Source organism: Rhyacophila brunnea, unplaced genomic scaffold (genome assembly GCF_057557595.1).
Source record: "Rhyacophila brunnea isolate RB1 unplaced genomic scaffold, BYU_Rbru_1.0 scaffold_6, whole genome shotgun sequence".
NCBI lineage: Eukaryota > Metazoa > Arthropoda > Insecta > Trichoptera > Rhyacophilidae > Rhyacophila > Rhyacophila brunnea.
Window position 1 is genome coordinate 22,332,042 of NW_028233276.1, and position 26,802 is coordinate 22,358,843.

At 32.8% G+C, this 26,802-nt stretch overlaps 2 protein-coding genes across 3 annotated transcripts in view; one reads left to right on the plus strand and one right to left on the minus strand.

The window, feature by feature from the left end:
• The first annotated feature begins 459 nt into the window (after positions 1 to 459).
• mor (SWI/SNF- related protein mor) overlaps positions 460 to 26,802 on the plus strand; it is a 48,475-nt gene continuing 22,132 nt past the window's right edge. For both annotated transcript variants that reach the window (XM_085957148.1, XM_085957149.1), the window contains exons 1-2: positions 460 to 641; positions 4,048 to 4,167. In XM_085957148.1, the coding sequence (XP_085813274.1) occupies positions 525 to 641; positions 4,048 to 4,167 (237 nt within the window). In that variant the 5' untranslated portion in view covers positions 460 to 524. The remainder of the gene's footprint in view (positions 642 to 4,047; positions 4,168 to 26,802) is intronic.
• On the minus strand, positions 11,229 to 21,782 carry LOC147065414 (regucalcin-like). The gene is made up of 6 exons (XM_085957150.1): positions 21,682 to 21,782; positions 18,568 to 18,703; positions 14,872 to 15,075; positions 13,863 to 14,087; positions 13,000 to 13,112; positions 11,229 to 12,058 (listed from the first exon to the last, which is right to left on the minus strand). The coding sequence occupies exons 1-6, from the start codon at positions 21,751 to 21,753 to the stop codon at positions 11,816 to 11,818; spliced, it is 993 nt and encodes a 330-aa protein (XP_085813276.1). The 5' UTR covers positions 21,754 to 21,782; the 3' UTR covers positions 11,229 to 11,815.

Here is a 26,802-nt window from a genome sequence, read left to right on the forward strand (position 1 = left end):
AGGGTGCGTTATATTCACGTTTAAAAAGTTTTAATCGAAAAAAATCCGTTAAATAATGTACCTATTACTAGTATATTAGAAACTAATCAAAACAAAGAGATTTGGTGTGCAACACTCCCTAATCGCACGTGGTTCATTGCTATGTTATATCATATTGATTGGGAAGTTCTGGTTTAGAAGGTGGTTACAACAAACAATATGGTATAATTTCATTTATGCCACGAAGCCCCCCTCGCTAACCGCAAGGAATAATTAAATAATATTTCTCTTCAGATGTTTGCTAGTAGGTAGAGCTGGGTAAAATTGAAATAAAAGATGAAAAATAAAAGTCTTAGCACAAAAAATAAACTAACCATAGAGCCATATACCAACATTTTTCAGTCACATAAATAGTACCATAGACAATGTAGAGCGCATTATCATTATTAGTCTATGATCCCGGAACTTACGTACAACTTCATGTTGTTGCGGCGCGTTGTTTTTAGCGTCATTTATTAGTTTTGGCAGATCTAGAAAATACCAAAATGTTGGCTTTTGGGCCCAAAAAGGATGGAAGTCCTAATGTGGACTTCTTCCAATCATCGGAAACAATGCAACAATTTGACTCAATACGGGTCTGGCTACAGAAAAATTGTAAAAAGGTAATTAATGTAAATGGTCTTATATTGTAGACATAGTGACGTTTCTCTTCGATATTTATGTTGTTACATTGATAATATACCTATATCTTCGTTGCAAAGTTACTCTAAGGCATGCTTTTGGGTTCTATGATTTTCATTTAATAGTCTTCATTATGTTTAGGGAGTTATTTTTATTGATTAACTTCAGGTGGTTTCAGTTGTCACATTAAATATTGAATTTGTATTTTTATTACTATACTTAATAAGTACTATACTTATTTCATGTTCTCGGTGGCTTGAAGATCATTTAAAGCGTTTATAAACGTTTGAAAACAAGTAATGTGTGTACTATAAGTATGTAAGCATCTAGTTTATTTTATGAGTTTGTCCTTCAAGTATTATCTGCTGTGAAAGTGGAGCCACTCTATAGTGAATACCAAAGATGATGAGAAAAACCGGTAATAGTGCCGCGTATGACCGTATGACCTTTTATAACTTAGATTCTAGACCAAACCCAACCTAACCTAATCTAAACCAACCTAACCTAATCTTAGTGTGTGATAATGGTGCATTGAAATGTATGAAAATATCAAACTTTAAATTAACAATAATTGTTGAATCAAAAAGCATCTGCCCCATAGCCTGAACAAAAACGAACCATAAGTGCTAGTTAGTAAGCATTCGGCATGTTTATATCTCCACACTATGCGTTAGAGTAAGATAGAATTTCTACGGCTAAATTAAATATTTTTTGTAAATAAAATTTTGACCAATTACTTAAATATAAAGTTAGTGGTACTTAATTATGTTTAGTTATTTTAGTAGAACATAATATTATGTTTAACTATGTAGTGTTTAAATTTTGTTGCCGTACATAATATATAGCCGTGGTATAACGTTTCATAGTTAAGTTGATTATAATAAAATCGAGGCGCTACTGTGCGTTATACACAAGAAACACGGCTACATTTTGGCGAACAATAGGCGCTTTCTATATATCATTACTCTGAGATCTGCGCTTACAGGAAAAGGTATTAATATAATTGTCTACATGAGATATACTGTTTCTGCCGAAAAAATTGATAATTGGTTATGCGGTCGTCTGCGGCACTATAACCGAAAAACCGTCTGTAGAAGACGAAGCCTAAATATATGAAGGTGAGGTAAAGATATTGTTCTCCATATCGTTTTTGGCTGTAGTCTTCTTAAACTTAAAACCAAACCCACTGTAAAACGTCATAATGAGTAGGTTGTAAAGTTTTGGTTTCGTTATAGCTCTCAAAAGACCACAACTACAAAAACGATATAGAGTTCTGCAGGTATGTCCCGTAGATTGCGAAATGGATTTTGGTTGATTGGTACCATATAGACCCATAGGTATTGAGACGTGAAAATGTAAAAAGTATGTACATTCATTTGTAATATAATAATTATGATTCATTTAGATTTTGAAAGGGAAGCAGTAACCATTCCTATTTTTATTTCCTTAACAAGCTTACGTTAAAGTTGTTTTTAAACTAACCATGAGGAAGCTCGCGTGACCTCATATCGCTTGATTTGTATTCGTACACTCAGATCATGCCACTGGAGTGAGAGAAAGAGATGTAAATCCCCTAGCCTTAAACTGAGGTGTACCGTCACGCAGTGGGGTCTTTGCACAGTAGGAGAATAGTTGACAATGAGCGTAATGAGTGCCCAAAAGAACACACCTTATAATTTTCACGACTAATGGGAAATTGAGTATTTCTCTGTGATGGTGAAAGAATTTGCTCGGTCAAATATAATATGAATGACACGAGTACTGTATCTGTACCAAGAGTGAACATGAAAGAATACTACCTACCTACTAAGATTAATGATTAAGTTAGCTGCAAGTCATTTCAGATTGTAAATTGAGTGTCCGCTGACAACTAATACACAAAACCTTCATTATTTAGAATTTTTAGATGAGGAATCACAAAATTGGCTTGTCACCATTGATATACTACTGGATGAATCATATGCTTCTTAAAATGACGCCCGATTTTCAGCGACTCGGCCAGTGTTAAAACTTACTGTTTTAATATCAGCGGACTTAACTCAATATAAGCTCACTTAATATTTGTCTCGAAAACGACCTGGCAATAATTATGAGTAAGCCCGATCTAGCTTGCATCTTACTCTAACTAATAGTCAGCGCATGATGACTTGCTCTGTCCGCTCAGACATGAATTTTTGGTAGCTTGCAAGCTTTGGGTTGCAGACACCCTTAGGGTCACTATTCCAAGAATGAAAATTTAGTTTTACAGCCAGGGCAATATGGGTGAAATTCGGGAATCCATGTTAACGGTCTTAACGCATTATACCTACAAGGAAATGTTATAAGACGATATTCGTAATATCTTCTTTTTTTTTTGTGGTACATTTTTAAAATGACACTTGTATGGGAACTCCTCATCTAGTAGTATATCAATGCTTGTCACACTATACAGCATACTGGAATGTGGAAACACCTGCAAAATATGTATGGCGTTTAGAAACAACAGTTTGTACTAATGTAAAGTTTAATGTTTCTAAATGTTGTGTATTATGTATTTTCAATTCAATCAAACAACCAAATACTATCATTACTTCAATGATTTGTATTGACCAAAAAATGAAAGAGTTCAGAAAACTTAGCAATACTGTATACTTACGAAATTACCTATTTTACATCTCATAATTTGGTCAAAGACCACACTAATAACTAATATATTAATGTTTACTTTTCCTGTTTTCGGTTCTGTGTGTATGTAATTGATTATATTATTTTTTGCATAAATAACATATCAAATATTGTTAAACCGAAGCCACGATGACGATCTGTGATGTCCGGTTAGTAATTAAGGTAATTAATACCTACCTTGATTTAAAATATAAAAGCCGATTGCCAATAGTAACTCAATTTAGAAAGCGCTTCAGAGAGTATTAAGAGCCATTAGTTAAAATTTGTCGCAATTAGATAAGATACAGACAGAATTAGATAAGATAGCATTGTGGTCGATGTGTGTGGGCATGAATCCCGAGAGACAGGTTCAATACCTGCTGCGTTTAGTATTTTTTAAATTATGTGTGTTCAAGTATGTTTAATAAATGTTCCATTCTTAACTTTTGTAAATTATTCTTTGAATAAAAAAATAGTTAAATAATTTATCGTTATTTTCTTGCAATAACTATGGTTGCCGTGTTCATATTTGTTCAGTTTTTAATGCACATTGACGGCCAGATTAATATTCGGCTGCGTCAACCACTTCAAAATTGACAATCTCCATAAATGCACTATGTAAAAATACAAATTATGTATATAAACCAGTTTGCAATATGCGATAAATGTTTTCCCTTCACCAGTTGCTTCAATCACAATAAGTAGACTGAAAAATGTGATGTTCATGTATGATTCGGTTTTCAGTATGTCCAGACGGAACCGCCGACAAAAGAAAGCCTTTCGCAGCTTGTCATTCAGCTGATTCAGTACCAGGAAACCAAGTTGGGTAAAAATGCATCTGAGCCGCCGTTTACCAGGCTACCGGTAAGTTTTATTTTTTACATTAATTGTGCGAACTGAGCTAACGACTTAATCCATACAGCAACCCCCCAATATTCATCATTTATTAGCCGATTTAGAGATTGAGTTGTTTGAACAATCAACTTGAATTCAAATCAGGGTAATGATGTCTTGAATGGCTACACTTTATAACTCAATTTGTTAAAATGAATGATCTGAACTCCGATGAGGCATGGTAGAATAATGACGTTTTATGAATCGAATGACTTATTCGTTCAGAACTAATTGCAAGATTAATTAATATAGTGTTCTATTCACATTGAAGTGACTTATTTCTCAAGCATAGGTTACAGCTTTTTGAGGGGTGTGCCGTATGGGAAGCGTTTAAAATATGCAATGGTATGACACTGCACCACTAGGAATGTCAAAAATGTATTGATAGGGACTTTTAAACTTTTCTTTCGATTTCGGATAATGAGTTTCGATATTTTCTTTCAATGCGATACTGATATAAGTCTCCTATGGTTTTTGTTGTTGTGCAGACATTGAAAAGGTCCTACAGACATAATTTTTTAACACTTTTTCAAACTCGCATGCCAATCTTCCGAAATATTGTATGTCATTAAAACACTATTGTATTTCCAATACCTTTGCTAAGAAAAGAATGCTTCTATTGTCATTTATTATTTAATTACAGCTATGTTAAAGTGAGGAAATCTGTGGAGGTTTCTGTAATTCATGAATACTGAAGCAATCCAAGCATTTGTTAAAAATACTCTGAATACAATCAATTTTTTTCCATTTGATATCGACTATTGAAATATTAAAATCTGGATAAAGAAAAATGCAATCTGATCTCGCAGCAAATGTGGGTTACTATAAAAAAATTACAGAATGCAGACATATTAACTATTTTCAACATGCGGGTGTTTTTTCTATTATGTACCTTTTTACCATTAACACTTAAGGCGAATTCTTTGCCTCAATTTACGATCAAATGTGACTTCAACGCCATCTAAAGGCATCTACAGGCATCTACCATGAATTTCTAAAAATGTGTTACTAAAAACTTTCGTCGATCGCAACCAGATGGCAATAAAATATAAAATAAAATATTGTGTGTCGCCACATATTAAAAATCATAAGCTTGATAAAAATGCATTTAAATTTATTATATATTTACTTACCTATGTAAAAATATTTACAATTAATATTTTCCTCATAAAATATTTAGAATTCTAACATGTCTATTTGATTTGATTTAAAGTGTTTATGATTTTTACATTTTGTTTACCGTAGTTTTTTTTACAGTGGCAATACAAGGGTATCCTGTCCAGTCAATGAACCAGATTTTTTTACGTTGTCAATACGAATTAATATAAATATTTTTCTACAGTAAAATTCATTTATAGTAGTAAATGAACATTTAAGTACAAATGTTTATAAGATTGAGTTTAATCTTGTACAATTGACAATTACATCGAATTTCTACTAGAGGTGGAATAAAAGAATGATATGAAATGAATAGCAAAACAAATGCCATTCGAATTATTATTAAACAAAATAAGGAATATACAGTTGTACTTGGTTATTACTAGGAAGGTTGGACCGGCTGAATGTGCTCGTTATAAGCGGTACTCGTTATATCAGAGAATAGGTATTTTTATTGTCGGCGAAAACAACAATTAGACACTTAACTAGTGTCATAAATGTAATCTGTCCCCGGCGGCATCCTGTCCGATCGGATTTTATTGCTTAGGGTCGAAATGTCTTTAAACGATCAACACATTACCAGTATTTTAGCTCGGTATATCCGATAAGTATCTCGTTATAACAGTGAATAAAAATGTACGGAGAAAATCATATACCAAATGTCAACGACTGTTTCCTCATTACATCCGAGATCTCGCTATGTCCGAGATTGTAATAACCGAGTTCGACTGTAGTTATAATTATGACAATGTCGATATTATATAGACATCCCAATTCATTTCGTTTCAACCATGTCCGATCCTAATGGGTTCATATGGGCCTTCACAGAGTGGACGGTTTGTATTAACTAACTAACTATATCTGAGATAAGAATAAAGTAAGACACGCAACGAATTGAATAAAAAAGAAGTTGGAGGTAAGAAAAAACGTAAATAAACATGCGAACAAATCTTGATAAGCAAACCCAAGGACAAAATAAGTGACAAATTAAAAAAAAAATTGTAAAACGTAAGAAAAAAATTTAGAATTTGAAGTAAGTGCACCACTGATTACATAATATTCTAAGAAAAAGACAGAACGTTATTTATTTGAAAAAATCTAATGTCGATTTTAAAGAACAGTGCAAGATAAAATAAAAGATAGTTTTATTTATTTTACCTATAAATGTGTAAGTGAAATGGATTTGGAGATATAAAAAGAAACCTTATTGGCCCAGTGGTTTCTAGGTGTGGACTTTTGTAATTCCCTGAAGATCTCGAATAAATAATTAAAAATTATCAACACCTATACCATATTCCTAGGTATCTACTATGATTGAAAAGTAGATCTTAATTTTTTGTATTTATGATTGCTTCATAAAAAAACAATATTTACGACTTTATGATGTAGCAGATAAATGAGCAACTAAATAATGATCCAAATATTATGAAAAGTTCAACTATCAAAGCATCACGGCATAAAATTAGTAATACCACGGTTATACACAATTTATTGTACCTACCTATTGTTATAATTTTCTTAGTTCATTTAATCGTTTTTAATTTAATTTATTTTCAAATTCACCTCTTATGTGTTCATTCACTGAATTGTTTACCCTATATTTTATGGAGACTAATAATAACTTCTATTTTCTACATACTAAATTATCAACCTCCACTTTTTGACAGGACGGCATACAGTTATATAGGCACGTAGATAATAATTTTAAGGCCGTAGACAGGAATGAACGTTTGATGGCCCAAATATAGTACAATAGTATGTATGTAATTAAAGTTAGGGTACAAGTCGGTTATCCTGGATACAGCGGCAAAGACATTTTGAAAATAGCCTATATACTGGATTATTTGTTAGGATTACCTAATCTAACTTAAACTAACCCAAACTAACAAATAATCCAGTATATCGGCTATTTTCAAAATGTGTTTGCCGCTGTATCCAGGATAAACATATAGAACAAAAGTTAGTGAAGTGGAAGTTTGTCGAGGCTGTTTTGATCGGGTTAATTTGTCTTTGAATAATATTGTGACTAGAAATTTTAACAATTCTTATTATTTTTAACATTGTATATTGTTCATAATTTTCGCGACTACCACGTGAATAGACGATTTTTTTTTACTTATAACATTTTAAACACTTAACATAAATATGGATAAATTGTACAGTTACTAGACAAAGATTAAATTTGATGTGTGTCAGAAGTATCTTAGGCATTTTCGCTCGTATGCTTTCTTTATATTATTATGAAACTATATTTATTTTAAAATCGCTTTATAAAAGGTAGGTACGTCAAAACAGTAATAAATATCTGAAATAATTACACAACACTATTTCAGAAAGTGGAGGTTTATATATGTAGTCCATTGACATATGCTCCAATATCGCAAACAAAAATTATTGACAGCAGAATTAACACAGTTTTTGTCTTTGTACCTGGCGAACCTTTATTTTCAATGTATGTGTGTGTGTATGTATTTTTTAATCTATGCAAGTACTGTTTCAAAAATAGTTCGATTTATTTCCGCGTTAGCAGCATATGTCGATAAAGTCTTGTCAAATATTCATTTTATTTACAATCGATTCGTTAATATACAAAAATACAAGATTAAATTTAAATAACTAGCCTAAAAATTATTAAATAATATTTTTAATAGAAACGCTAAGCGTTTTTTGCGATAAATTACGTCTGAACCGAGATGTTTCGATTTTAATTGCATGCTTTCTAACCTCTAAATCGATGTTTTTTAAATTTGAAAAAAAAAGATATAAGGATATAATAAATTCCAATTAACGTTTAGCGTTTCCCTAGGTAATAGATTTACGTACATTTTTATCGTAATTTTGATAATAAATCTTATGTCATTCATCCATACCACCCGATAGAAATGTACCGAATTTGACACGTATTTTTGGTATATAGAACTCCACGATACATCTTAATTTTTTATTTTATTTTTCTCATTACTTTTGAATATATATTTACCGATTAATAAACTTTTCTAGCTATTTTTCGATAACAACTTTACCTAGAGACATCACCTTAATCATTGGACGTCTCTCCAAGCTGTCACCCCCTCCGTTAGCCATGTATAAATAATATTTTTTAAATACGGCTTTTGAGAAAAATCTAAATTGTTTATGTATGTCGAAAGTTTGCCGATCCCTGGTATAGCAGAATACACTTCAAATCTAGTATGTGGTTACTTGTTCACTTTGATTTTTCCTTCATTATTATTACAGGTATTTTCGACATTTTTCATATTATAGCGCCTGTACACGCGCATGGATTTACTTGCACCAATAGTGTGTATTTTAAACTATCGCGGTGATAACTGTTTACACCTAAAAGTGCTGACTGTCTCGCCAATCTCATTCTGGAAGAGTAAGCGAGACACGATGTTGTCATTTTATGGTACTATTTGACAGGTTGTGAAAATCGGTTAACCCTAAAATGAGTATCTGCGCGGTGTAGTTCGTTTTTTTTCGGCAGATTCGCCACTACCATTCTACTGTGCAGGCGCAGATATCACAGTCCAATTGTCATGTGAAAATGCAGAAGCTTTTAAACTTTTTTGTTTCATGCATGCAATCTTGCAACTTGCATTTTTTTGTCATGGCATGTTAGCAGTAAATCCATGCATGTGTAAACGTGGTATTATTGTGTGAATAGAAACCACAGCTAAACGTCAGAAAAGGTAACAATAAACGAGACGACTGCCGGTGCATATAATATAATTTTTCTATAGTTAAAAAAATTCTCTAGTATGTAGTCCGATTTCTTTGGTAATTACTGCACAATGAAACTTAAGTGCGAATCAAATTGAGGTGCATGTCGCCTACTGTTATGCAGTCGCGGCGATGAATTTAGTCTATGGCTTTGTCATTTTGCAGAATATTTTGAACGAACACGATCTCTGTAAATTCATTGAAGAATGACACTGATGAAGAGTGCCAACTATAATGTATTAGTAATTTGAATTATTATTAATTATTCATGCTAATTTTAATTAATTTTAACAGTTTCTTTCTACGTGTGCGTGCGTTAAAATTACTTGCGACATGACATCCATAGATAATATTTTGAACAGAACCCAACCTGCAGACCATAGATAATGAACAACATTCTTATAGAAAATACATAGTGCCAACCGCTAAAAACAAAAAAATGTGATTTTGACATGACAGAAAGTGTAGATATGTAGAAGATGATAAAAACGCTCATTGAGTCATGCAGGTGTCGATGCAGTGCAGTTCAACGTGAGGTGACCTCATTGTTGTTCTGGTGATTTCGGCAGATTTTGCTAATTGACAATGTTCGTTTAAAGGTTCAAAATGTGCTACGGGATGGGAGCATCAGTCTGATAATATTTTCAACACCAATAAAAAAGCGCATTACATACTTTTTTCCCGTAATGGCAGCTTACTGTGACGTCACGTTATAGTAGGCGACATGCACCTCAATTTGATCAGAACTTTATTCAACTAACTATCTTATAAATCATTCGTTGTTTGTGGTGTTTATTGATACAAAAAATGGAGTAATGATTATTAAAAAATCTTGCAAAAAATTGTATTGTTTCAGTAAATTGCTGCCAATACTTGTTTTTGAAGGTTTTATTTGATTTCTGTGGATGTTTGTTTAGTATTTATTTAAGAAAAATGTCAGGGATTTTATTAGTAAGATCGTTGAAGCATAACATTTAATATCCTTGGGCATATAGATGATATTTATTCGAAATGATATCTAAATAAAATAACATATATTCAATCAAGTGTGAAAAGGGTCTAAAGTTGAAGTTGTAAGCAAGAGTCAGGTGTAGATAAAATAATCAATAAAAATCAGCCAAGATTCACATCATATTGTGGATCCAATTTAAAAAAATCAATATATAAAAGGCTTATCATACAACTAAGGTTATTAAAAAAAATATAGTCATTTTCGTTATAAACTTGTAATGTGGTGCTATAAATTAAATTTTGTATATTTTGAAGAAATGGTTTTAGAATTTTCATTTCTATATTTAAATACAATCTAAGAAACCGTCTTCAGGGTTTTGGTGAATATGGAGGGTGGAGGGGAATCGTGGGAGTGAAGGCGGGTTAACATTAGGATATAATATATTATGTGATATATTATTACAGAACTGATTTATCTGAGTTATTAGCACATGGTAGAAGTGATTACAAAATCGTTAACAGTGCAATATTGGTTTACAACACGCCATGTTGATATAGATATTCCTTTGTTACGCAATGTGTATGTGGCTGGTCCGGGTATCGGGTCAAAGTATTTAAGAGCGTTTCTATGCATTAACGGGAAGGTAAATTTTGAAAAAATGATATTTCATGTTTGTTCGGGCAACGAATTTTAAGGTACTTTCGGTAATTAGTTTAAGGTAAGGTCGGTAATTATTTTTTAATTTAACTCTCCTGAAGTGCATCCAGATGTGAACCATCATAAAAAGGCGATGTTGCTACCTAAGTATCTTAGTTTTTTTTTCTTTCCTTAATAAAATTCAATGCTTGTCTTGATAATATCAAGATCTTATTCAGTGAGCCGAAGGTTGATTGTTGATCTAGGAACTATCGTAAATTTTAAATGAGATCACTATATTTAGCTGCGCATCAGCGGGAGGCTGTTCTCTGTGTGCTTGCGTCATATTTTGCAGTCCTTTGGACATACTGTTCGCCATGGCCCAGAAAGTTTGATTGTTCTGGGCAATGTGCCTGGTAAAAGAGGCAGAGGGCGAATACTGATGAAAAGGTGGAGTGACCAAGTAAAAGAATTATACTAGTAAATCGACTTAATTACCTATTTAATTTATCATACCAATTTACCATTGAATGTTGACTTCATGGGAAATAAAACACAAAGTAATGCTATGTATGTATAATCTTCTTATATTTTAATTGTTTTAGAATAAAATTCAGTGTTTTTACTACTTCACATTTTATTATCTTCAATAATGTTAAAATTCCTTTGAAATAAATTGTAATAAAATATTTTAATAATTGATATTATCTGTATCACTTAATATAAATTGTATTATCAAACTGAGCAGTGCATAATATACTATATATAAATAATTTCAAATCTATGCATTGATAGTTTTAAAAAGTATGTTTTTAAGTTTTAAATGCGATACTTATTTATATCTTATTAGGAAATATTCTCACTTGGTAATTTTATAGCTAACAGTAAGTAGGTAGGTATATTATATTGTCATTTGGAATATTAAGAAAGTGATCTTCGAATTAACCCTTTTTTCATGCAAACATTTTATGAATTTTGCGAATGGTAGACCACGTTTGACATTATTTTGTTGAAATTTGTGTGCTGGCCGTATATAAATGTAGGTATCCTACCACCCTCAGGTATCTTATGTTATTCATCGAGTCTGGCGAATCCTATAGAGATTTTTAAATACACTCATATAAATAAATTGCCACGAATTGTCAGCGATCAGTTCTTGGTAGTTTTGCAAGCATCCAGCGAGAAGTTGTGTGCCGGCCTGCCCCTGGCTCCGGTGCCTCTCAACCTGTGCAAGCGTCCCGCATCCTTTCCACCGCCCCCGCCCCTTGATGAGGTGGTCACGTACAGATCATCGAGGGAGGCGCCTCCCCACGATGTTGAAGTTACTCGAATGGCTCCCTCAACCGGGAATGTCGCTATAAGGTGTCCTAAATGAGGGTTCACTTCGATCACCTGCAAGGAAGAATTCAAATGGGCAATTAAAAAAAAATTTGAAGACGATTAATAGCCATTTTCTTGACCTATTCGGTTCATGCTCTGGATTTAAACACATTGAAAAATGTAATTATATTTATATTTACTCGTTACCAAGGAAAATATTTTCTAATATCCCCGTTTTAGCGTTATTTTTACATTATATATTACTGAATAGTCGTAATTACAGGCGGTCCTCGACTTTTGTATGTTCTTCTACTTTCGTACAATTCGCTATTTAGTACAGTTCTTAAAATTTAGATTTTTGTCAATAATGCAAAAACAACACTTCCACGCAGTTACTCCCCTATCCTCATTGATAAATAAATATTTTAAAATGTACTTTTTGATGTTACTTTTACATTGCTTTACTTTGGTACATTCAACATTCGTACATATTTTCTGGAACCAATTATGTACGAAAGTCGAGGACAGCCTGTATTTGATTTTAAATTCATTTAATAACGAATTTTGTTGTTTCTTATGAACCAATGCTTCCATATTTAAAAATAGGTACCTATTTTTTTCCCTATACGGTATTTAGATAGTGTCGGAATAGATTGGAAATTGATTTGAATTCCAGTTGAGCAATATATTTTTAATGTACCTATTGATTTTAGAAATTGACAATGTACTTTCCATCCACGCATCTACTTCATTACTATTTGGCTTTTTGAGTTGTTTCTCTCTTATAATCTCCATAAAAAATGCAATTGAAAGATGGTTGCTAAGTGGTCTGTCTGGGAGGGGATACGTATTGAATAAAGTATGGAGTTATTAATATAAAATGAAGGTTGAATATTTATATTATGAATATTTAGCATTACACATACCAATACCACAGCTAATTGGAGAAATATCTGTATGATATCATCATTGACTGATGGATGGTGCTTGTGAGTATTAAAATAGCCACTTACCACTCCTCCGTTGTACATTGCTATCCATAAGTTGTCGTCAGCGTCGATTGTCATTCCATCGGGCACTCCGCTTATGTTTGTTTTTGCCAAGTCGAAGACTGTTCTCCGATTACCTTTTCAAAAGAACAATAATTGTCACTCGTATTTTCATGATATTATCGGTACAATAGGCAACTGAACTTGGAGTGTATGCAAATATAATATTAATTATTATTATTGTATTGGTATCCTTGAGACGTCAAAGGAAATATATTTTTCTATATGCACATACTTGTACTCTGACATTGAGATTAAATACAGCCAGATCTTGAAAGAATATTTACATAAATATTTTGTCGACATTTTGCTTGTTGATAATTTACTGTGAAGAATTTGTCTACCAATAATGCTGTAATTTTTTTTTTAAATCATGAAATTAATGCCATAATTGATTATAAAATGTTGAGAATATGATACTATTTGAGTAACGGTTTGGATTTGAACTGTAGGGAGTCTTATGAACATTTTGAATTATAATAGTTTATGGCGACTCCTCAACGTTTTTAGTGTGGCTGAATTGCAAACAGTAGAAAAAATATGATTCTATTTGTAGGCGCATTGAAAGATAGCCGTTTGTTTTGACATATCTTCATTATGTATATAACACATATATGATTTTTGTGATTGTTCATCTAAATAATGATGTTTCAGTGTCACTTGTGTATTCTCAATTCTAATAAAGATTTCCTTTATATAATATATAAAAAAGCCCAGTTTCATTTACTTACAGTATCATCTCATTTATATTGGTACAATACCCATTATGATTTGATGATAATTTACTCACTTCAATACCCATTATGATTTGATGATAATTTACTCACTTATTGTCCCGTTGAATGCGTCGAAATCAAAGGCATCAATCTTCCTGGTTGGCGAGTCCGCGTAATACATGATGGCTCCATCAGCCGACCACGCGATGCCATTGGACACTGTCACATTCTCGACGACCATCTTAACTTCGGGTAGTTTTCCACCGTTGCACATCACTCTGTATAAATAGGCTGCGTTCGGATCCACTTGTTCATTTACTTCAGCTCCGATGGTTCCTGCAAGGCAAAATCTTATACATTTCTACTCCTTAGACTTTAATGTTATTTGAATGAAGCATTTTTTTCGATCAAGGCAAAATTAATACTATCGACAATGGAATAGTATAAAACTTAAATCCATTAGAATTCAATGCAAAATTGTTTTCATTCACCGTTCTTTTATTGAACGATGGATAAATAAACCTACACCCACCACATGGTTGAGGTTATATCAACAGATTTTTTATGAATAATGATTGGTAGCCAATTGATCAACCTCTTGGGTCCTTGCTCCGGGTCAAACGCACATTGAAAAATAAATCAGGATTTTAATCTGAACCGACTGCTTTGGAGATATGTGCTTTTTTCAACCATTCTACCGTGGGCCAGTTTTTTTAGCAATCGATATAATATAAACAACTTAAGTACCATAACATTATAATAAGCACGTCAATTAGAGTCATATGCGTTTTAAACGAGTTAATATCCTTTTTTATGTGTCAACTGATAAAATATCATTTTTCGAATAGCCCAGTTAACCTCAGGTGTAAATTCATCAATCGTCACTTATCAAGCAAACCTTATGTCCTAAGTCTAAATCAATTATGAATGCTCAACCAATCGCTCGTCTTACGTTAACAATATTTGGAATACCTGGCACTATTTAAAATAATATTCATGCTTTGCCTTTGATGCATATTTACTCTCCATATGACACCGTGACCGTATGTGCCATTTCAAATGGAGGAATTCACCGATATCACCGATAAATAACAGCAAAGAAAATCAATTCTTAACTCACCCAGCCACAGTCTCCCGTCGCAGTCAGCTTTGCCATCGTTGAGTCGTGCCCCCTTTCGCTGGGGCGCGAAGTCAGCCAGGGGACGAAGTACCACCGCCGAGTTGTTGTGCCCGTCCCATTCTAACATCTTCAGTTCGGTGTCGATGCCCACTGCAAAGGAATTCTTGTGATCCTTCACAGGAATCACAACTGTCACTTCGCCACCTAAAAAGCCGCATGGAAGCAGTCAATATTGTACAGCATAACAATATACTCGATTAGCCTGACATTCAATGGTTCTTCGCTACATTTCAGATTTAAGTGTCAGAATTTATTTAGCATGTGGCGCTATTATCCGGTGTATATACTATGGGTATCAGAGTAAGGCCAGGCTATGAGAGGTCTCTAAAATCAGTTATTCATCAGTGTTTTAGACGCCACTTAGCGGCGCGCCAAGTGTTGTACCTAACCTTCACGCGCAATAAAGAAGACCCACAGTGGCAGGCACACACGACTGTCATACTAAGGTCTTACTATTGGCGGCGACGTTTTTGATGCATTTCACGTACATACAGACCTACAAACTTATCTGAAGAATAGGATGGGGGAGCCACTGTCGAAAACTACCCGACCAAGACTCGTAACTGGACAAAATCTGACATTCGAATGAAATTTTCAAGCCCTAATGGTAGTTCGTAGTTCCATTTTTGGCCATTCTACAGATAAATAAAGTTGTCTGTACTCTGTACACATAACTAACGTCGTTGCTTTCTGATTTTTATCAATGCATACTACGAATAATTCGCCCATTCCATACTTACAAAATACGGTAAAAGTTAGTGCGTATGTAAACTTAATACTTTCAGAGTTCACGTCTTGTTAGCGCCGCTGAGAAGCACCACCACTGAATGGTGCTTCTAAAGACCGTTAATATGGGAGGGTTATGTGCCTTATCCGCCACTGTCGTTTTATTGATTGTTTGGAGAACCGACATTATTCATAGTTTGATTTATATTGTACTTAATCTATGAAATTAAAGGTATTTGGTCTAATAACGGATCACTCGAATTGGAGTCAATATTATACATATAGGTAAATCATTACATGGTGGCACCGAAGGCGATTTGCGGATGTATTAGAATTGTTTCCTGCAATGCCTATTTCAATGTAACCACTGCAAACCGCTTTTGCACATGGTGCAACTTTATAATTATCCACCTATACCAACAAATATACAGAAAAATGGAGTCATGGTTTTGCGATAATGTTCACCATTGTGTGAAAGGATTTTTTTGCCGGTCTCTTATAATTAGCGTGAAAACCGCAAATAAACATTCAATAAGTCAGTAGATTGATTTGATCCAACCGATTCAATGCCAAAATCAGTTGATTAATTATTGTAAATGTTGATTTTGCGGTCATTGACTTTAACTACATAGTAACAAAAACTGGTTGGGACACGAAAAAAACAACATTTTTGTAAATTTGAAACCAAATCTTGCATAAAAAACAATACACGTGTACGTGGAGGGGATGGCATACCTTACTAACTTCAAACACTACTTACAAATTAATTATTTATTAAAAAAAGGTATAAAAGCAAAGAGATATATAAGTATGAAAGCTGCCGATTACTATCTTGTTTAATATTACATCATGTCTAGTTTAGACCATAATACACACGTCCTCCTACAAATTATACAATGGTTTCTAAACTTTTGCCGATAGACAAATCTACGTGCAGTCTTTTGTTTGTTTGAAAGTTTAGAAACTCATCGCACACGGCGCACCTGCAAATACTAGTATCAAATTAAATAGTATCATTCGACTGTCAAGCTAATAAAAAAAATCGCGCTTTAATCAACACAACATTCCCAATACCACTCGTCGCTATTTCCGATGATACCCAATCTCTTTGGATGATACAGTAAAAAAAATACCGTAATTATGGCCACACTTGCTTGTTTGTCGATATATTTGTACATGTTTTGGCGGAATACAACAAAAAACATTTTCATCTGTATAAAAATACATATCTTATATTTATGTATTTAGGTATATAAATGTTTGTGAACCGTTTGTATACAATGTTCATTTGTTTACGGGCAGATGTATCTTGGCCTGGACTAGACATTATAATCGTTCTTCGGTTAACAACTTCTGTAAGATACGTCTTCCTTCGTATATTGTTACATTTACACAGTCATCAGTAGAGATGCTGGATTACAATATTTTTAACTCATTCGCGATCCCGGGATTAGGCATAAACTACTCGTGATTTTTTGCTATTCTTTCATTTACTGTGCTACTGGCATAGTAATATGAATTTTTATAACAAAAACATTTCATACTAGAGACAAGGAACTTTAACTTGAGGCGCGGCGGGTGGCAGTAGTGTCACGACGTGAGTTTTGTGAGCTATTAGTTTTCCAAATCGCCGCATCTCAAGTTTAAGTTTTCGTAGTCTTAATCGATAATTTAATTATTTTTTCTGATCATTTTATACAGTAGGGATTTCGGAATAAAGAGGTCGAGTGGTAATCACGGGATCTATCTTAAACCTTGGTTGATTGATAGTACTGATTGGAAATTGTATCTCAAGATCAATGACTGAAATGCACATTTCCGATTCGATTATTTATAAGTAATGTATTTTTCTATTATGAAGGTTTCGTCAGAAGTGCGCGAGTTCAACCTCGTGTAATAATGTGGTGCAACATTATACCCGACGTATGTGCAATCAATGCCACCAAGAAATTTCGATTTATTATAAGTAAATAGTCAGAGGTTTATATGATTGCTCAATCATAATAATTTGCTTTGTGGCATATGTTGTAATTTGGGTTTATGTATATTTCATGATTTAGATCTACTAATAATCTACTAATACGAACACTGTTCGTTTCCTAAATAAAAAAAAAACGTCGAAAGAGTTGACCAACAACAATTAATTGGTCCATTGTTTACCTTCATATCGTATAATTAATTGTTCGACATCGTTCGTCAACTTAACTGTTTTCTTCGGGCGTCTGTATTGATTTGGGATTTCATAGACAACTATATTTAACGCGTTGTATCGATAATTTTTAGTTGGTCAACTCTTGTTTAACTTTATTAATTTGAATGAGCTTGAATGTTTCTGAATGTCAGTTTTTTATATCCGCATTTAAAGTTGATATTGAAAAAAACATTTTAAATGTGTATTAACTGTGTCTTAATGTGCTCCTTCATTTAGCTAGCCGAACGAATGCGCATAACCGACAATGACCAGACTGAGGTCATTTTATAAATTTTATTCATTACCGCTTCCACAGTGACCAAACACCAACACCCGCAAAGCATTAGTAAAATACCTGTTCTACGAGGAGTAATTCGCTCAACTCATTTGGTCCAGATTAAACACACGTTGAAATATGTGAATTTTCCCAGGCATTTAAGATTCGGACCCATGACCGCAGTTTAGACTAGCAGTCGGCTATTATTAGGGTACATCAGTAATTGTATTTGTGCCGAACTATTAATTTCCACTTTCGCTCGTTCGTTCAGTTGGCGTTAGTTAAATAAAATTCCACTCGGTTGAGCAAAATCTAATCAGAATCACACATTGATCTTGCTTTCCAAACAAGAAATGTTTGAAATAGGTACTCTGAAAATTATTAATATTTTGAATCGACCCTAGTTGGCTGTAAAAGTTAATAAAATTGTATTATTATTTACCAATGTGACAAGTAGTGATGTTCCCAGATACCGGGTGGTACCTCCACAAATCTCCTCGTGAGATATCCACCCAATAGAGAGCCTGTTGTTCGTCACTCCAGTGGGGACCTTCCCCGTGTTCGATGGCTCCTGTCACCTTACAACAATTAACAAAAACATAAAAATTAATGTCTTTACATATTGTATATTTTCACGTTTTCTGACAATTGCACTCGCATACAGATCCATGAGCTTCTCCATAAAACTTAATAATCAGTAGTGGCAATTGCAAAGCAATTGATAGTTAATAGTTGTATGTTGACTACTTTATTATCATTTTGCGTTTCACAATAAAACTAATATTCAATTTGCTAGTATGAATTGTAGTCTCTCATTTAGAATTTTTGATAATTAAAGTGTGTAGCAAATTAAATTAGTTACACTAGTGACTAGAGGATTTTCTTTTTATTCATCATCATTGGCTCTACAATCCGTTGTGGATATTAGTCGCCTCGAAGACGTTTCTTAACATATTTTATTTTACCGAGGAATGAATGCTAACTAATTAGCTTAACCTGTTAAGTCATCGCTCTCGATCCAAAAACACCATGTTAATTTGTGATCCATGATTCAAATTCGCGACCCACAACTTGATAATCGGACACATTACCCGCTCGCCCATCACGGGTGCTTTACCTTATTTTAAACCATTTTTGAATAATTCAGCAACCATAAGTAAACAAAGACACGGTAAAATAATCCTCTTATTAAAATATATAATATTTTGTAGACCATATTTTAATGACTATACCCAAAGTGTTGTATGTAGAAAATATAACTTGGGAGATAAGTGTCATTTTGATATGCAACACACATTAAGTTGCTTCACTTTCAATGTTGGACTATTAGGACTAGATGCGTTGCTTATATTATCAATATCCGCTGAGAAATTATAATTTGCAGTGACATTTTCTCAGGAATACATTCAGCATTCATAGGTAATATTTTCACGAATAAATCCACATATTATTGTCGAGAGATATTGATGACCAACATATTATTATAATAATTGATATATTGGAGGACATAAATTAAAATATATAAACATTGTCTTATCTTATGATGACTATAAATCGATGAAAATAATATACTATTGTAATGCATACTAATAATAATTACATATTATGAATTACGATAATATAATATATCTACATACTTATATTTTCATAAGTAAATAAAAATAAAGCAATTATTCTAATGGATTTAAGTTTTCTACTATTCCATTTGACGACTAGTCAGTGTTTATATGCCTAGTGTAGTTATACAGCGCCTGAAGAATCCGAAAGGCGAAACCCGTGTCGCAAAAAACGACTCAAATGGAATAGTAAGAAACTTAAATACATTAAAATTTAAATTCAAATTCCATCAAGTACATTCGGTCAATAGTATTAATATTAAAACAATTATTGTTTTTATTGACTCTATAAAACAGTCATCTCCGATTTAACGATTTTATTAACGGGTTATTTTATCGTTTTGGTAAGCAGTATAATAATTGCTGATTTTCCTTGCTGTTTATTTTATGTTCGTTTTATAATTTATTCTGTAATAAAATAATTCGATAATGCCATGTTGTTTCTGTATCAACAAATAATTTTCATTGCTTTACTATAATATAATATGTATATTATATGGGTATATTATGTAATTATTAATCCACTTGCAGTCAATGGGTCCTGTTTTGTTACGTTTGCATTTAAAGATTAAGAATGTTGCAAACGTGTGCTAAACAAAAATTATGTTATCTCATCATGATTTACATTAAATTTCCGACTTCCGCTCAATTTCAATTTCATACGCGGTTTTTTGATGTTTCATATTATTTTTAATGTAACACACTTACTGAGATCTCTATCGTTTGCAGGCAGGTATGATACACTACAAAACCAAAGTGATTCTATATTATTTTATATTACGCTATAAACAACGTAATTTTCTTTTATTATTTATCTGCGGCGTTGCAGGGTATTTGATAAAATAATAACCTGCATTATTATATTTGATTACTTTATTGACCTTCTGTCGGGAAATCAACTTATAACCTCTCATTATCGGAGGTAAACCAGGTGCCTGATCAATAGATATTGACGTGTAATGGAAGATACGTATTTTTGTCATGATCACAAAAGATTGGAAAATGTACAGCATTTTGATCCAGTTAGTAATTAACTCATTCTTATTTTGATACTGCACCACCGGTCCAGATTATTTAATGCAATTTAATTTTAATAGAGATGTCTGCGTTATCATTTAAAGTATTGTTTGATGTTTACGTCCATTAAGTCCGTCCAGATTGGGGTAGATAAATAGGTGACTGTATTTTAAATAATTTTGTTTTTTGGATTTGCGACTAATGTTGTATCGCTTTGTTGAATATCTAACTACAAAAGATAAACATTACTCACACTTCCATTTGATTTGTCATATTTTTATCCCAACAATTTAGTTTATTCGTTTTTCTGTATGGTGCCATTTAAAATTCAGAATAACCTCCTAATTTATCACGCATTTTTATTAATTTTGTAAGTTCTTTTAATTAAATATTATATTTAATATGTTAATTATCTACGGGCAGATACGGTTTTCTCATTTTCGTTGGACCAGTGAATTAATATATAAGTAATTGATTGACACTTCTCGTTGGTATTGCCTTGCAATTCAGGTAGTAAGTACTGTGTTTATTTTTCATCCTTTGATGTCAAACCATACGGCGCTGGGCAAGTAGCAAATTAACGCAGAATGTGGTGGATTTTGCCTAATCCCAATTGATTACAATAATTGGAATCAGGCAAAATTCACCATATCCTACGTAAATTTGCTGCAACTCACAGCGCCGCGCGGCTTGGTCCTAACCCGTTCTTCGAATTAGTGATAACCTTTTTTTTATTGCGAATAAACTCTAAAATTAACTCGAAGATACATAACAATTATGGATAGCAACCATAATCACAGCCTATTCACTTTCCACTAACACAACGTATCAAAACAATTCCAAAGGTTATTGTTTTGTATTCGATAACACTGAATAGTTAATTATGTTTTAAAAAATGTGATTGCCATTCTTGGTGAATTTACCTGTTCGAACTTGGCATCTGTAGCATGTGCAGCGACGCATGCCACAGATATCGCGATAATTGACCAAAACATTGTTTCGAGACCGCGCTTTGATTACGACTGACCTCTGCGATCAAACGCTCTGTCATTTTATAACTTACCGGAGAAAAAAAAAACATAATGTTCTCTTTCCGATTGCCACCACTGCGGTAATTTTATCAATTATTATTGTTCGATAAATAATCGAATTCGAAGTTTTTTTTCGAGACTGAAAAATGCGTAAACCGCACATTTCCCGCAAATTGTAATCGGAAATGAAACATCTCGTACGTTCGTCCAATCGCATTTCATTGAGTACATGTTTATATTAATCCGGATTAACTGCGAAGTATGAAGTAGTATTTATGCAAATCGAGTGGAATCCAAAAATTGACTATGTGTGGATTAAGAGGATTTGTGATTGTAAAACCATTCAAATTTCAATAATAAAAAAATCTTACAGCCATCAATATAAATCCATCCATCCATACTAGTTTGATTGGAGCGCCATATTATCGTCGATTTAAGAATAGATCGAGATTTAAAATGCAATTATCTAAATTCCACAAACACGTCAGTTTACCCATAAACGTGTAATTTATAAGTAAACCGTTATTTTTTTTTCATTTCAATTTTATTTATTTACATCTGTATATACTGAACTTTAAAAATTACAAATCTAAGACGTTCAAACTATGACATGAAGAGTAAAGAAATAGTATTAAAACACTATGTATTAAAAAATGACAAATTTGTAGGTACAAGCAATATTAGTAAAAGAGTAAATACAAAAAAAAATGAAGTACTTACCTACATGGAAGTAGGCCAAATGAGCTAAGTAGACCCTATTTTAAGAATTTATAAAACAGCATCCACCTAAACTCATTCTCACATAGGTGGAATATATCAATATTATGGATATCTGCACTGTGGACAGAGCTGGACTTATCATAGGGTTAAAGGGGCTATAGCCCTAATCGACACTGAATGACCTGAAAAGTAAATCAATTACACAGAATAGGTACATTTCCAGATTTTCATGAGTTATAATCATGGCACATACATTCGCATAGACTCCGTTCACTGAGAGAGCATTTCCACGAAACTTACTCTCAAACAGTAAGTAGTGGTTTTAGGTACGTGGGGTATGTGGCGCTGACTAGGGATCCCGAGCTATTTTCGATACCTATGAATCCCGGGATTGATAAACATAATCCCGGGATTGATTTTTTTATCAATTTTTATGGAAAATAAAATAAAAGCGAAAATAAAACGGAAAAAATACTTTTAATAAAAAATAACTACATTAGAAATAAACTGAGTTTGAATGAAGTTCGATTTATACCCATGTGTAGGTTGCCGATTCATTTTATTTTTTCACATGAATTATTAAAAATGAGAAAGATTGGAAAAAAACAATGCTTCGCACTTTTAACAAAGTAATTCTACCATGATATCATACGTTTTACGGCAGTTTCATATTTGGCGGACTAATGAGATTTATGATGCGGAAAGGCCATACGTACGCCGTGATTATTTGCTTTACTATTTTAAATCTCGCCAATCCATTCATTATGTCTGAAACAGAAATCTCATATTAAATTCACATTATTATTTATATTTCAATATTATTTACTCCATTAAACTTGTGTATTTCCAAGATTGAACGTATACAATATTAACAATAAATGTCTTCAATAGTATAAATTATACTAGATTTATTTTTGACCGATTTTATCAATGTTATTTGTAAATATAAAATTTTTATATTAACAATGGAAAAAAATGCCAATCCCGGGACCAGTCCCGGGATTGTCAAATTGTAATCCCGAAATCCCGGGATCAGAATTTTGGCTCGGGATTGGATTCCCTAGCGCTGACAGGTTTGAAGCCGCCTTTATGAAAATTTTGTCTTTGTGTCCACCATTACAAAATGTATTATCATACACATACAGTAATAGTTATGCTGTCCGGATTTTTCATTCTTCGATTATTTTTTAAAACTAAGATGTCGATATTATATAATGAAGCAAAAACCGCCACTGCCCTCAAAAATTGTTATATTTGCATTCTTTTCTTCATTCGCCACCCCTATGCCACGCATGGCCTGCCTACCCCACGGGGCGTCACAGCTACTAGGTACAGGTACCTACTTGAATTATTAAGGTTTAACTAGGGAAGTTATATAAAAAAGCCGCAATTGCATCAACAAACATTCGTTATATACAATGAACGTTTGGTGATGCAATCATAATTGAGTTTTTATGTTATACAAAATAATCTAATCGTCATTTTATTAAAAACAAAATCAATCAACCGAAGACTCCAAGATTAATTATTCAACAATACCGGTTTTTTAGTGTTCACATTACCATAATTAGATTTCGCTAGTCGTTTTTTAGATTTCTTTCGAACAAAGCCACATAATAATACTATTATGTTGTCTATGTATAAATGAAGTACTTAGATACTGAATCTGATTTTGTAAATTTCAAACGAGGAACTCGTTTGTAGCTGTAACTTTCGATAGGTATCTTTAAAAAGGGCCGAGTACAGAGATGATGGATTGGTATAGGTTTGAAGAAGTCATCATCTAGCAGGCATCTAGTAGAGCGGGGGTTACAAAAGTTTTTCAATTCACGGCGTGTTTGTTGTATATTGTTTTCCTGACGACTCGTTTTTTTTGTTGTTTCAATGTTTTCGGTAATAATATTAAATTGAATGTATTGCTCATGAAGAAAGGAAGTTGTGCCTTAAGACATTTTACGAAGACAAACATTTATTATTAAATAGTATCTACCTAGTGCCGAAAGGCGAAACCTGGGTCATAAAAAACTATTCAAACGGAATAATACAAAACAAATCAATTAAAATTTATATTCAAATACATCGTAATATTATATTATTTTGTATTTTTTTGTGTTTTATTAGGAAACTAGCAGCTCATAAAAATCGCTATTTTATATACAAATCATTTAACAAATTATTACTGTATCTCGAAATCCCGATATTCTAGCATTTTCAATATCGGAATTTCGGGAAGACCGATGACCACGAATGTCAATTTTAAATGAGAAAAATAATGACATCCCAACAATTTTTGTAATTATTTATTATATTGTTTGTATACATTTTAATTTATCACAATAATTGTGCATTGTAATGTAATGAGTAATTATTGTAATTACTAAAGAGTGTTGATGATTTATGTAATATTATTTTTTGATTATTGGAAACAAAGAATACATGGCAATCAAAAGTGTGAAGCTCGCGTCATAATACGACAATGTGACAAGTACATACGAGGGTGTCTCGGATCTCGGATCAGACTTATACGCTGAGTAAATGTGAACTCTGCCATTCTTGGTGGCTGGTGTAAAATAAATAAATTGAAATTGAAATTAAAAGATCGTGGCTAGGTGATGTGTGGATTGCGGGTCGCGGGTGCAAATGACGCATGTCGAACGAAATATAATTTGTCATATAAATCCAACATGCGTCCATTTAATGTTCTGTTTATTGTTCTATTATTAAAAATAAATTTTCTTTCTTAACTTTCTTCTTTAAGCACTACGGTGCATGGTTGCAGCATCAGTCCCGTGCCGCTCCGTCTCGGGACGGAATGAGCACTTAAAATCACTTCTTTCAGACACGTTTAAAGCGTCATAGAAAGCGGCCGTGCATATCCACGGCTGTGCATATATGACGGGTGGTGGTGGGCACTTTAACTTATGTTCTATTAATTAGTAACAATAATATATTCATTCACATGTTTTCTTTTTCAAGTAAATGGGTAACGTTTTTAGTCATCTTTACACGATTTAAGAATTAATACCCCCGTCGCCATCACGAAAAAAATTGACGTATTCACACCTCGACGTTCGCTCTCCAATTGCCAGCGAGTCCAAAATTTCGTCGCGCCTTTAGTTGAAAATTATTTGCCGTTTCACTGAAGTATCGTCTAAAATACATCGGTACTGACAGTTTTTCTCATTAAGTATAAGATTTTCCTATTATTTTGAAACATCGAAGTTACGACAAGACATACACTTAGGTAAATAGATATTATAATAATTATAATTATGTCGACATTTGACATTTTTCACGTGGTTTTGAGTTCTATCAATGTGAGGTGAACTACAAATATCTCAAACTATTTATTATGTAAATGAAAAATAATGTTCGGTTCAGATGTAGCATAAGTGATACGAGTGGTATTTCAATTTTTTTTAACAGGAGTTTCGAGTAGTTAGAATCTATTATTAATTTAGTGAAATAATGGAAATGTAAAACATCCCAACAGCCATTTCATGGATTCAAATGGCCATTATTGTTGATATTATGACAATGTAGCTCATCTGCCCTAACCCAACCTAACCGCATTTCTTGTCTGTTTTGCATACCCATTGAGTTTTTTTATTCTATTTTGTAAGAATTGCTTTGGTTTATGGCTTTGAATCATTATGCACAATTATTCACGGTGAACAACTGAATAAGTGGCCGAGCACTGGATACTGTTTGTATGTCAATCATTTACTATTATGACCAAATGATTCATTTTAATTCCTGTCCAAGTACTGCTTATTAAAATGACACAACTAAGGGTAAACCACACTGTTTATTAATTATTATCAGGGAACATGCAAGATTACAATGAGGATGCATGTTATATGTTATTTATTGTGTGATCATGGGTTTTTCATAATGGTTTCAGCCTTATTCAGTGTTGCCATCTTTATCTATGCTTATTATAGAACAAATGTGTAAAAAATATAGTATTGTACTATAACTGTACCTAGTACGGTTGGTAAGATATAAATAGTGCATACTAAACTTTGTTTTCATTGAACTAAGACTACAGTGGGTAGAATGTAGATAGTGTTTGTTCTGTTTTTAAAATTCAATTAAGCCCTGTCTAATCCAAGCCATATCTACTGTGTCAAAAAATATTCGTTTATTTATAAAATACCTTTCTAAAATTATGCCATTAAATCATACATGATTTTAGATATTTTATAAATAGAAAAATATTTTTTTTTACATTATGGTTTGGTTTAGGCAGGGCTTAATGAATTTAAAAAACTAACCAACACCATCTGTAAT

Bases quoted from the DNA above. Each gene is read 5' to 3' on its own strand.
- LOC147065414 (XM_085957150.1), bottom strand. From the start codon at position 21,753: ATGTTTTGGTCAATTATCGCGATATCTGTGGCATGCGTCGCTGCACAT. The intron at 15,076-18,567 runs GTAAATAATAAT...GCGGCTTTTTAG, and splicing joins CATCACTACTTGTCACATTG to GTGGCGAAGTGACAGTTGTG. The intron at 12,059-12,999 runs GTAAGTGGCTAT...TCTTCCTTGCAG, and splicing joins CAATGTACAACGGAGGAGTG to GTGATCGAAGTGAACCCTCA.